This window comes from Falco biarmicus, chromosome 7 (assembly GCF_023638135.1).
Source record: "Falco biarmicus isolate bFalBia1 chromosome 7, bFalBia1.pri, whole genome shotgun sequence".
NCBI lineage: Eukaryota > Metazoa > Chordata > Aves > Falconiformes > Falconidae > Falco > Falco biarmicus.
Window position 1 is genome coordinate 41,029,329 of NC_079294.1, and position 13,023 is coordinate 41,042,351.

Genomic DNA, 13,023 nt, shown 5'->3' on the forward strand with positions numbered 1-13,023 from the left:
TTTGCATGGCATTCACCTAACCATGGTACCCTGAAAAACTCTCTGCTGTGCGCTGGGACAAGCAGCAGATTTTCTGATGGCCCTGGAGAGGGGAAGAGAAATCTCTGCCCAGCAAAGCTCTCTCCTGAGCTCTCCTTTTGCTTGAAGAGGCCTGGAGGCTGCTGAGCTTGCTAAGCCTGCCCAGTCCCTTTGATTAAAAACACAGAAAAGCATTTTGCTTTAAAACAAGCAATTGCAGCCACTTTGAGATGGGCAGCTGTCCTAGCTTAGAGGCTGTCAGCCCGATTTGCTGCTTGAGACATGCTGCTCTGCAAACAGGAAGCCATGTGTGCAGCGCCGGGGTCTTTTCAGTGGAAAAACATGGTCGAGTTGGTTGGAGAGCTGTAGAATTTGCTGGGGAAGGCTGAAAATTAACATCCTGCCATTTCCAACAGCATGACTGAGCTGGAGAAAGAAATAAACACTCTGAGAAGCGGCCTGAGAGCAGTGGAGACTGTAAGTATTATTGAAATCAAATATAGCCCAGCCTGGCTCTGAGCACCGTGGCATCCCTCCTCAGGGAGGCAGGCAAGGGAGCTCCCAGCGAAGCTGCTTTTATCTCACATCCTGGAAATCTGTTTGTCTTTCCTTCCTGCCCTGCACGTGCGCCTGTCCTCTTAGGGCTGTTCTGGCACCAAAGTTACTGTGTGTGTTTAGGCACGTGCATGGTTTATATCTAATTCACCAAGGGAGGCTGAGGAAGTCTAGCGATGATGCCACAGAGGACCTGTGATGTGCAGAGGGGTCTCCCTTTGGCTGTAAAACTGCAGAGAGCTGGGGCTGAGGCCAGGGAGCGCTTCGGCAGCCCGGCTGGAGTGATGATGAATGGTGGAAGTATCCTGAAGGACTCACCGTCTTGCTAAATTATGCTGCTTCCATGATCTCACCTGCAGAATTAGGCCTTAAAAGCGTACTGCAGGCACGATGCTATAAAACGGAGTAATCCGTGGCCTCATGCATGGCAGGAGGGAGCAGTGGTGGTGGTACAGGCAGTACCCGTGACACTGATGCAGGCACACGCCCAGCAGCACTACCAGAGGCTGATGGTTATTTGTGTTCCTCATCAGCCAGGGCCTGACCAGATTTACCTTTTTTTTCCCCAAAGGAGCTGGACTTCCAGAAGTCTCAGGTTCAGCAAACAGGTGACAAGTTTGTGTCTGTCGTCAGCCAGTTCATCACATTAGCAAGCTTCAGCTTCTCAGATGTCGAAGATCTTCTGATGGAAGCAAAAGAGCTGGTAAGGTCACCAGTGTCCTTGAGATCTGGGTAGCGTTTCAGCCTGTCCTCCAGCCAACAGGGGAGGATGGTCCTGGCCTTTCCAGAGCACATGCTGTGCATTAACATCTCAGATACCTCCCCCATAAGATCATGTGAATGTCCTGCTGAGACCCTAACATGACAAAGGTGCTGGGCTTTGTTGGTTTGTTTGGAGTAGGTGGGTGGGTACATCCCTGTCTGTCCCCAGGGCCTTCTTCCTGCTCCACAACCCAACATGCCAGGGGATGGCAGGTCAGGCCAGCAGATTGCTTCTGGGGTGCAAGATGTGCTGTAGAAAGCCATGAGATACCTATCTAAGTGCAAGGCAAGGGCTACCCATGGGAGAGTTGTGTCCATCAGGGAAGGAGATGATAGGTTTTTTGTGAGGATCTGGGTTTTGGTGAGGAGCTTTCACTCAAGCTTAGAGGGCTTGCTTTGCTTCTCGTGTTGTAAAATGGAACTATCCTAGTTTTGGTGGCTTTAGAGTTAGGAGTGTGACAGCTGGGGCATCTTGGCTAATGAAGGCTGAAGGTGGCAAGAAAGCAGGCTGTTCTGTTGGTTGTTGATGGAAGACGAGGAAAAAATGCAACCAGGTCTTCAGGCTGGACATGAGGTCACCCAGAGGTGGATATCAGAGACAACCCAGGCTGCCCAAGTGACTCCACTTCTATAGGGTGAAATGACATCCAGTGCATAACTTTGGTCTGAGACCTGCCCAGCTCTTCTCTCCAGAGAAAAGGGAGAGGAGCTCAGTGGCATGAATTGAGGCCAACTTCAGACCTGGTTAGAGAAGCTACTTAAAAGGTTCACCTTCCCCAGAATAATGCCCTGCTGAGTGCTTTGCAGCCATGTGCAAGGACCTGTTGCCATGTTCTCCTTTTCTCCCTACCATGCTGGTTTCAATCACAGCAAAGGGATGGATGTTGGCTGGTGTCTGTGATCCCCAAGCATCTTTTGCTTCCCCTCTTTCAGCAAAGTGGCCCACAGCTGATTCCCGTTTCCTCCAAGAACAGTCCTTCAGTATCTCCTCCCTGGCCTGGCCTTCATCTTGATTGAAGTGGCAGGGAGATAATCCGGCACAGGCTGCTTTAGAGATCTCATCCTTGTCCCACTGCATGAGCTGCCTCTCCAAAGACAGAAGTTACCCAGCATCACCACCACCTTGTCCCTGGTTGTGCTGTTGGCATTGTCCTTCAGACCATCCACCCATGTTTGGGCATTATGATTGACTGTTGCCTTGTTGAAGCCATGGCTAACCCAGGCCACCCTTTTGAACTGTTGATGATAACCAGGCAGATCTTCCCTGCAGTGAGTTAGAACTGTGGACATGGTGACAAAAGCTCTGCAAACTGTATAGTGTTCTGCTGACTTGGCTGGATCTGGAGGAGAAGGCCTGGTCATGCTCCCCAGTGCCCATCAAAGCCCACTCTGAAGCAATGTGCTGCTGTTCCCGTGGTTATCGGATAGGCTGGGCTGTGCAAAGTGCACCAGCTCTTCACATTTTAAACACATGCCCAGATTCACATTGTGTTACTGCTTTCTCTTAGGAAAGCAGAAACATCGTTCTTTTATAAAGTTTATATCCTGTGGGGATAATGTTTTCAGCCTTCCCCACCCCCACCCGCCAGAATCTTCTGCAACATGGCAGAAAATGTAATATCTTGATGAAAATCAACAAGAATAACCTCAATTATTTTGACTTACATAGTGGCACCTCTCAGATTCCTTCCTGCATCTTGAAGTACTAAGTCTCTTAAGTAAACAAAGAAATAAAAATGCCCTAAATGTCTTTTGAAAAGCCTGGGGCAGCCCTGCAAATAAAACTAAATCATACAGGCAAGCTTTAAAAATGTTCCTCTCGGTCTACCCAGCAAAATCAAAGCAACTAATAAATCTGTTTGTGCTTTGATTTTGTTTTTCTTTTCTTTTAAGCATGCTTATCTCCAGAACATGCCATCACAATTTTAACAAACTTTCTGTGCACAAAGAGTCCCCTTCAAACTGGAAGTGAGAACAAAGGATGTCAGTCCCAAGAACGACTCATGGGCTCCTCAGGGACCGAGACACATCGGCAGATCGTGGATGTCCTGTCCTGACCTTTGCTACAGCCTCATTCAACTCCCTTACATTAATGGTGTGCAAACAGCATGAAATGCCGGAAAACTCCCTATTTCCCTACCCAGGGCTGTGCCTGAGCCCAGGCAGAAATGTCTTTTAGAAGTTTCACCAACACATTTGGTTTCAATAGCAGAGCATGTGGCAATGATAAATAATACCCCAAAAATACTTCAAAGAAAAACTTAAAAGTGCGAGTTTCCCTTCCCCTGCCGTGTTTACTATTAGTTTTATGTCTTCGGTCTTCAGTCCCACAATATTTTGCTTCCTTGTTTTTACTGCTGCTTAGTTAATAAAGCCGAGCTGGGCCAGAGGGAGGCTCAGCAGAGCCTGAGGCAAGAAGGGGAGAGGGAGCTTGGGAGTGATCCAGGTCAGCTCTTACAGGGCAGCAGGTAAAACATCAGATGATCTATTTCATGTTTATGTCAAGGCTTGATGAAGCAAAGTCCTGCTGTCCACTCTGGCCACTGGAAGTGTTTCTTTCCGCTCTGTCAAGTCAAAGGCTTCCCATGGGGGCGGTTCACCAGTGTGGTGGGTGTCTCTTGAGACTGAGAGACCCCTGTCTTCTCTCTCCCAGTTTTCCAAAGCTGTGAAGCACTTCGGAGAAGACACAGACAAAATTCAGCCTGACGAGTTCTTCGGCATCTTTGACCAGTTCCTTCAAGCCGTGACCGAGGCCAAGCAGGAAAATGAGAACATGAGGAGGAGGAAGGAGGAGGAGGAGCGCCGAGCACGCATGGAAGCACAGGTGAGTGGGCACCAGCAAGCCCAGCAGCACCCCCAGAGCACCCAGGGATGGCAACCTTGCTGTGCTGTCCCCATGGTGAGCATGGTGGCACCGGGAGCACTGAAGACTGGGCAAGGAGATGCTGTGCTCCTAGAACCCCTGGCTTTTCACTGTTGGTTGCTTAATTAAATACTAACATTGGGTTGGCGAGATCTTGGAACTCAAACACGCAGCAGAGCTGGTGCTGCCTGTGGGGTGGTGTGACCCACCAGCAGCAACCGTGGGGCTGTGGACCTCAGCCCATGGGTTGTATCGATAACCCTAACCAGCTCTCATGTGCTAAGCAGTGGCATGGGAAACCACTCTTGTTTCATGAGTTTGGGGGTCACCATGCATGTGTTGGACACCCCGCAACCACTTACATGAGAGTGACTTGTCTCCTTTCCCCCCTGCCATGGCATGCAGCTGAAGGAGCAGCGGGAGCGGGAGCGCAAGGCAAGGAAGGCGAAGGAGAGCGGGGAGGAAGGCGGCGAGTTTGACGACCTCGTCTCGGCCCTGCGCTCAGGCGAAGTCTTCGACAAGGACCTCTCCAAACTGAAGCGCAACCGCAAGCGCATTGCCAACCAGTTGGCTGACAGTGGCCGCGAGAGGCCTGTCACCAAGCTCAACTTCTGAAAAGCAAACAACAAAACGCAACAAAAAAACGCGGGTTAGTCTTTTTGAAGTGGCTAGGGGAGTTTTTTATTCCCATTATACTGCCTTGTGATTCAAAGCGAAACAGTGGCGCACTCTTTCTCCCCGCGGGCGAGTGTGTGTATGTATATACTGTGTATATAGTCACGCTGGGGGGGCAGATGGAGGTGCGTGGGCAGCCCACCTTGATGAGTGCCTGTGCCACCTCCTCCCCTCAGCCCACTCTGAAAAGTAGTTCTCCCATGCACAAGCACAATGCCGCGTCTGCGGAGCAAGAGAGGACCCAACCCAGAGATGCCAGCGGTCCCCATGGTTCCCAAAGGCAATGGGAAGCCGCTCTCGGCCGCTCTCCTGCTCGGACCCCCCCAGGCCATTTGCAGGGGATGCCTTGCACACAAGCCGAGCGGTATGAAGAAGAAAAGAAAAAAAACACAAGTTGACTGAACTTTAATCCGTTGGTTGTTTTTTTTTTCCTCATTGTTGTGATTATTCCAAAAAACTCACAGATCCGTGCTTTCGTGCTGGTTCCTGAGCTCGGCACCATGGGTGCTCCCAGCGATGCTCTTCCTGTCATCCTTGGGAAATGCTCTTTTTCCTCTTACCACCTCCTTGCTAAAGGAAAAAGTTTACCCCAAAGTGCTTGTCGCTGTAACGCCACACAGATGTATTGATAATTTCACAACGTTTTCTGGCCCAAGATGGTGGGAAAGGTTGGTTCTCGGAGGAGACAAGGAGCATAAACTTTTGCGTTGTAATTTTTATTCTTCCTTTCTGTTCAATGGGACAAACTGTATCCTCTGTAAAGGTGGGTCAGGACCAAAGGTCTCTGATATACAAGGAGGCTGGTGCAAAACCCACTGGCTTTCACCCACCTTCTTTTCTCTTTTCTTTATCAGACACACAGAAGCAGCGATGCCAAGAAGCGCTCGTCTCGTAGCCAGGTCCTTTTTCAACTGGTTTGCTGTTTGTTGTCATTGCAAATTTGTAAGCAGAACTACCTGTCAAATGTCAGTCCAAAAAAAAGAAAAAAATAATAAAAATAATTCAAAGCTCTCAGGGAGTAATAATTTAAAGGTTTAGAAAATTAAGAATTGGAGAATAAAAAGTAACCACCATTAACATATTAACATTTCTATTCTTAAATTATGCTGAATATATAGAGGACTGTTACTTTTTACTTTTATTTATTCGTGGTGTGTTTTTTAAGAAAACAAAACAAAACCTTTTTATACCACCAATACTTTTGTGATCCTATTTTTTTTTTGTTTGTTTGTTCTTTTTCCTGTGGAGAGATGAGTTTGTCCCTGTTGCACTAGATATTAACATTATTTGAAATAAGGTTGGTTGGGGTTTTTTTGTCAGATAATCGGTATTACTGGTGGGGTATGGGATGTCAGTTAACTATATGTACTGTATAGCAAAAGTGCTGTTTAAACTAATTTGTATAAAAAATACGGTTCTAAGCACCTGAAGGCCATGGGGTCTGCGTGCTGAGTGAAAGCTGTGAAATCTCTCTCTAACCAGAGTTGTCAAGAACTGTGGTTTTACCATTTTATTCATTTCTTCATTGCAACTTTTGACGCACTGTAGATTAAAAAAAAAAAAAAAAGAAAAAAGAAAAAAAAATTCTGAGTAGCATTTAAAGCAGTAATAAATAAAGCAGGTAAGCGCAAAAAGTCCAGCACCTCGTATCCAAGCAGCTGCAAAACCTGCAGATTATGTTCAAAGGTGGAGTTAAGCACTTTGCTTTAAGAAGGAGGGGGAAATAAAGACAAAAGGTAATGATAATACTATTCCTTAACTAAAGTGCCTCTATTTATATTTTTTATTTATGGCTGAAAAAAATGGGGCTGATACAATTGAGGGAATGGACTTTGGGGGGAATTTAAAATATTAAATAAAAGAAAAAAAAGGTTAAAAAAAGAAGTCTGGCCTCTGATGGTTTAAGGAATGGTTGGTCACATGTGTTTAATTTGAAAGGCGGTGGGAGTTGGAAAGGGCAATCGCCTCCCGGGGTCCCTGGGTGCAGGGCTTGGCCACCAGCACCCACCCCTGGCTCCTGCCTCCACGACCCCAGTGCCACAACAGGACCTTTCCTGACAGATTTCCTCTTGCCCTTCCAAACCTGTTTTGTTTTGTTTTGGTTTTTTTTCAAATTGTTTTACAGCAGCCTTGTTGTCAGGCTGAGTTTGCCATTTCTTTGTTTTCTTTAAGAAAAAAAGAAAAAAGAAAAAAATATTATATCTCTATAAATAAATACAAAAGCTGTGTGCAGGTAATTCCATGTGCCATTGTCAAAAACTACTTTTAGATTGGTGCTGGTGTAAGTAGCCACTCTTTTCTCTTGGGTGTGTATTTTAAAGATGATTTTTTTTTTTAATAATGCCAAAAAGGAAAAAAAAATCCATAATAATTTGTAAACTGAAGTATATGTCTTGGACCTTATTAGCTTTGTAGTGACCAAGGTAGTCTGTTAGGTGCAAGGATGTTAGTAGTCTTAGCTAGTGGGAAATGCTGTGTAATGTTACGAGACTGTACATTTTCTAAGACGGCAATATGCAATAAAGAAAAATGATTTCGGTGAGTGTACATGGCATAGCCGTGAGTTATTTTTTGGTGACAAAAAAAAAGGGACATTTGGGGATTGAGACAGGTGCTGAAGAAAAGGCCCTCCATGGGTTGCTTTTTTGGGGGGTGTAGTTGCAGTCATTGCTAGGGGTGGCTGATAACCCCACTTCACTGCATTCCCGCGTGCTAGGTTGTATGCAGTCGGGGGGATTTCCATGCTCCTGGCTGGCAGCATACTCGTGGTCACCCACCTGTGGGCTCTGAAACACCTCCCAGTTAGTGACTCCATTTCTCCCCACTGTGTTGTTGCTACTGCCTGTTCCCACCTTGGTGATCGGCTTTTCTAGTAGCCTGCGTTGAGGCAGCCACCAGTTTTGCATCACTGAGTGGGATCATCTCTCTTTCTCCAGCTGATGGAGCTGAGCTGGTGCTGTCTGGGCTGGCTAGCGTGCCTCTAGCAAGCCAATATATTTAGAAGCACCAGAGATGTTTTCTTGGCAGTAGCCCAAACCCTTCTTGGCGTTTTCATGCTCACGATTACCCTTCCCACACACCTTCCCATCTGGGGTCTCTGTTACTTTCTTCTTTTTCCAGTGCTCTTTTCATGAGTGATCTTTGCAGCACTCAGCACCCTCAGACCCACCTGTCTGTAGTAATGGGAGCATGTACATCGTGCTCAGACCCATATGCTTCCCCCTTCTTTCAGGGCTTTCCCCGGTATAACCAGTAAGACGGCACCGAGCCAGCCCAGATAAGACATCTAACACATCCCTGGGCTCAGGACTTCCTTTGATGCAATACCACCCGGTGTCGGGGCTGACAGACAGGGCAGATTTCTCCTATTTATAGCCCATGGCCAGTGTTTCCTACTACAGAGCGTATTTATGATCCAGCATTGGTCAGATCTGGGCTAGCAGAGAGCACAGGGCAGTGGAGAAGAGCATGGCTACCATCACAGCTTTTGGCGAGCCAGTGGGCTGGTAATGCCGTGCAAAAGCAGCCCCAGGCTGTGTAGTGAAAGGACCCAAGCAGAAGGGGAATGGCTTCAGCTGCTCTTCCCTTCGTAAATCCCTGTGTCCCCAGCACAGGGGTGCTCTGGGGTGCATCCATAAACAGATAGGAACAAGCTGGCCAAACCCTGCAACCCAATGAGGCCCTGAAATTCTGGTTAATGGCAGATCGCAGGTTTCCTGAGCCGCACCAGTGTGTGACACAAGGACAGACCCCAGGATGGGGATGGGGTGGCAGTGGGAGATGTGAGCAAGGACAGGGCATAGCTTTTTATTTAACCAAGATATCTGAGAGGTTAAAAAGCCTAGTAATGTGCAAGCTTCCTAGCCTGCAAACACTTCTTCAGGGCTCAAATAGTAGCATCCATGGCTTGAGAACATAAATTTGAGATGCAACATTCGTCATCCCAGAGGCAAGGGAACTGGAGGGGGCACTGTGCTGGACTGGCATGGCTGCACTGTGCGAGCCCATTTCACCAGGAGCTCATGTCTACCAATGGCCTAGCTGGCTGGGTTTTCTCCTGAAAAAGGGCTTCTGTGCCCCAAATCCTGGATTCTCCTTCCAGTTAAAGCCATGAGGAGGGTGTACTGGATGGACCAAACCTGCTCAGACCTGCCGGTGCCAGGGGACCTGCCGGGCATGGCACTCTGGAGGAATTGCCCCATGGAGCCACCCAGGTTGGTGGCATCAAACCTGCTGAACCAGCCTGGGCTGTGCCCTGCTCCAGCTCGGCGGCTTTCCCTGTTGCCGAAGGCTGGGGCGACTGAGTCCCGTCAGAGCAAGCAGTGTCAGGTGTCATCTCCTGCACTCAACCTGTTACCCTTGGCAGCGTGCCCCGGCTTGGAAAAGATGAGTCAAGAGGTCGGGGCGATGACCTGATGCAGACACAGCATTGCATGCAAAACTCACCTCAGCACGTAGGGCAGACGCAGCTTGACAGGGAGACATCGGGCTCCCAGCCCTGCTGGCAGCACTGCTGCTTTGGTGCCACTGGCAGGAGCTTGCTGGACTTCACATTCAAAAATATTTATTTACTCCCAAGGGAGGGTACAATGGAACCAATGGATCTGTCAGGCTTTGATGTGCCTCCTGGAGGCCCTCAGGAAATGGTAAGCAAAGCAGGGACGTTGCCAGTCCTGTTCCCACCCGTGTGGCAGCTGGACCTGACTCTGTGCCCAATGCCAGTGCCTATGTCACAGCTCAACCGTATGTTCTGGGGCAAAACTGCACTTTGCCAATGGCACGATCTCATACAGCCCAATCACCAGATCTGTGGCCCTTCTGCAGGGCTGGCACTGCTGGAGCATCCCAGGAACGTGCTCATCCCTCAATGCAGACACAAGCGTAGCAATAAAATCTCATAAAAGCACCTGGATATTTCCGTACCAGCCTGTGCTGTGGGGTGAATATGCCCTTCCAGCTGTGCTTCTGGGGGGAAACAGGTGAGGCCAAGCTGACACGAAGGCTGATGGGTGCAGTGCAGGAGGGAAGCTATGAGCCAGCACCATCCCCGTCCCTATCCCCATCCCCTCTCCTGCAGCAAATTCTGCAGACATCTCTCTGATGAGCTCACTTCCTGGCATTGCTCAGGGTCCTGCAACATATGCATGTGAAGAGTGCTGCGTTTTAATCAGAGGTGGTCTGACCTGAAACCTCTGAACATTTTATATTATTTTTAGCCTTAAACCGGGCTTGATGAATATGTGTGCGTTAAGCCAGGGAGAAAGCTGGGAAGCTTTTGCTGCAGGGCTCCAGCAGAGCCTCAGGAAAGGCAGCACCACCATCTGCTGGCACTTTCCGGATTTCATGGTTTTAGAGCTGCCTTGAGTATAAAATCAATCCTGCCTCTTGCTTTCCATTGCCAGGTCTCTACTGTGGTCTGAAAAGCTCAGGGTTCTCCACCTGTGGAACAGTCAAAATGCTAAATTTTATATTTAACTTCCCCCAGCGTAGCTGAGGAGGGATAATTTTAATTCTATCCATCATAATTCAAGTCAAACCACAACATGTGGTTTCGCTGCAACTTTTGGCACTGCCTGAGCTTCAGGTTGGTGCACTGTGTGTATGTGCATGCAGGCATCACAAATGCATGTATGTGTAAGATAAACCAACTCAAAATACTTTCATGGGTCATCAGAACTTATTTACATGGTTTTTGAAATCAGTGCCCCACTCTGCTACAGTGCCCACCAGGATTTGTCCGGGTGCTAGGGACTGTGTTGGAAACCTGTTTCATGCAGACCCCCTTGCTAAAAAAACACAGCTTTCTCTGTTGTCATGTTGCTTGAACTTAACATTAAGGTGGAGTTTCCCCGTTCCCAGGGCAAGTCTGTGAAGGTAAGTCATTGAATTGTCATTTTTCCATTATTTTCCTTACCAGTCCCTATTCCAGCATTTGCTCATGTGCCCGTGCTCTCAGTTCAGCCGTGGCTCTGCGGGGGGGTAGGACACGTGCTGTGTATTTGGGCAAAGGCAAGCAGGGCTGCCCTAAACAAGGATTATCCTGGCCACCTTGACAGCAAGTCTGGAGCACATGGGACAGCCAAACATAGTTATGTTCCTGCTGCCTAACCCATCCCTGCTGCTGCAAGCAAAGCCAGGCTGGGACGGTGCCTGTGACTTTAGCTGGGCTTTCAGCACTGCAGGGTACCAGGAGCTTTTCCATCTGCTTAAATTTATACTTGTGTACATTCACACAGCTTTACTCTGCCAAGCTCTGTGCAGAGCATCCTCTGGGCTCATGGAAAGGTGAGGAAGCCCCAGCCTTGTGCTCCCGATCTCTGTCTGAGACCCTTTTTACTGTGAAATCAGAGCATGAAGCACTCAGGCAAGACCTAGATTCTACAGCAAATCTTTCCAACTTAAGAGCAGGCAGTAATCACCATTTGAGTTATATTTTCTGGAAAGAATCCACAATTCAGATGCTGTATTCAAAACCTGACATGACCCCAGGGATAACATATTACCAAATGTTCTGTAAAATGCACCAGACTGAGCACAGAAGCCACAGGCACGGGTCAGGGAGGCACACAAATGCCACGGCACATTAGATTTCACTGGAGAAATAAGTGACCTGGTTACTCAGAGCATTTTTTTCCGTGATGTTGAGATTAGTTCAGAGTATGTTGCTAGGTCAGGTAAGCAAATTACATTTATGTGGCTGTGAGGGAATTGCTGGGTGCGAGATTTAAGAGAGATTTATCTTGCTGGTTTTGTCCATACATATGATCCTGAGGGGGGGTTAATTTGTAGGACCCATCCAGGGAGTTTTGTTCCTCACCAGCTGCAGTACCAGCATCTCTCCAGCTGCCCTCTGCCATGGTCGGGGGTGGGCTGGCCCGGTGCTAGCTGCCAGCCGCACCTAGGAACCAGCCCAGCACTCACATGCAGCCCCAGCCTAGGGACAATTTCCACCTGCTCTGAGTGTGCACATTTCAGTGAAGCCCTCTGGTCAAGCCTCTGAGTATAAACCCAAGTGTTCAAGCCTGTGCATCAGTACTGCTGGCAGAAGCGGATGGAGAGATTCCTGCTCCCTTCAGCCAGACTTGCTCTGACCCCTGGAAGAAACAAGGATGTTCCTCCAGATGTGGAAGAGCAGGCAGCACTGAGTATTTCCACTCCTGATCTCCCCCACAGGAGCGGAAGAGTGTAATTTTCCCAAGTGACCTCCCCAAAGTCACCCCTGCTGCAACCTTCTGCTTTTCTTTATAGTAGCAAGGAGGAGAGGGTGTCCCCAGGTCTGAAGGGAAGCAGACAAGGTGTGAAGCATTGAGCTTTGCAGACACCTTTAACTCTTCAGTGCACACAACCTCTGAGAAAAGGTGCAATCACATTTTCAGAGCAAAGCTTTAAAAAAAAAGCCCTTTTTTTTCAGTTTAGGAATCCTTTTAGTTGCTCCCTTGTGTATTAGTTTCTGAGCTGACTATTTATGGAAGACATAAGGTTGAAAATAGTTTATAAAGGCAAGAACAATGGATGCATAAAATTAAGGATCCCAAGTATTTGGAAATTGTTCCCCATTTTTGTGGGCTTCTGTCAGTGCTTGCTTTTCTGAAACCAGCTGAACCTGGACGAGCTCAGTGCCAGCAAGCCAGGGAATAGCACAAATAATAAACAGCTCCCCTCCGAGTGAATTTACTTCCTCTGCTGAATCATAGCTGGATCCAGCTCATCTTTCATGATCACCCCAGAAGCCTGCGGGCACACTGCTGTGCTGTTTCACCCAGTACAAACAGCCTGAGCAAGGCTTCAGGGCTTGACTGCTGCCTAAGCAGCAAGCACCAGCACAGCCCCTCCAGTTGGAGTGGCAAGATGAGCACAACGATCCCTGCAGAAAACACACAGATTGTTCTTCAGTTGTTTTACACTATTGCAGATTGAGCTAGAAGAGCCTGGGTTTAAGGCTCAGCCAAAAACACACCCCTGAGGTGTGTGGAGCTGAGCACAGAGCGGCGATGCCCACAGTGATGGGGACAGGAACAGACACACCAGCCTTGTCTGGGAGCCACTTGGCACAGTGCTGCCAGCTCCCCAGGACAGAGATGCTGGAGGGTGTCACCATCTGCCTTCCTTCTGGCACAGCTGCCTGGCAAGGAGGGGGTTCTTTGGAAGTG

The 13,023-nt window shown here is 48.4% G+C and overlaps 1 protein-coding gene across 3 annotated transcripts in view; it reads left to right on the forward strand.

Moving 5' to 3' along the window:
• The window catches only part of DAAM1 (dishevelled associated activator of morphogenesis 1), a 98,826-nt gene extending 91,415 nt beyond the window's left edge, over positions 1-7,411 (forward strand). For all 3 annotated transcript variants that reach the window (XM_056346837.1, XM_056346839.1, XM_056346838.1), the window contains 4 exons: positions 435-495; positions 1,145-1,276; positions 3,989-4,159; positions 4,604-7,411. In XM_056346837.1, the coding sequence (XP_056202812.1) occupies positions 435-495; positions 1,145-1,276; positions 3,989-4,159; positions 4,604-4,813 (574 nt within the window). In that variant the 3' untranslated portion in view covers positions 4,814-7,411. The remainder of the gene's footprint in view (positions 1-434; positions 496-1,144; positions 1,277-3,988; positions 4,160-4,603) is intronic.
• Positions 7,412-13,023: the final 5,612 nt, after the last annotated feature.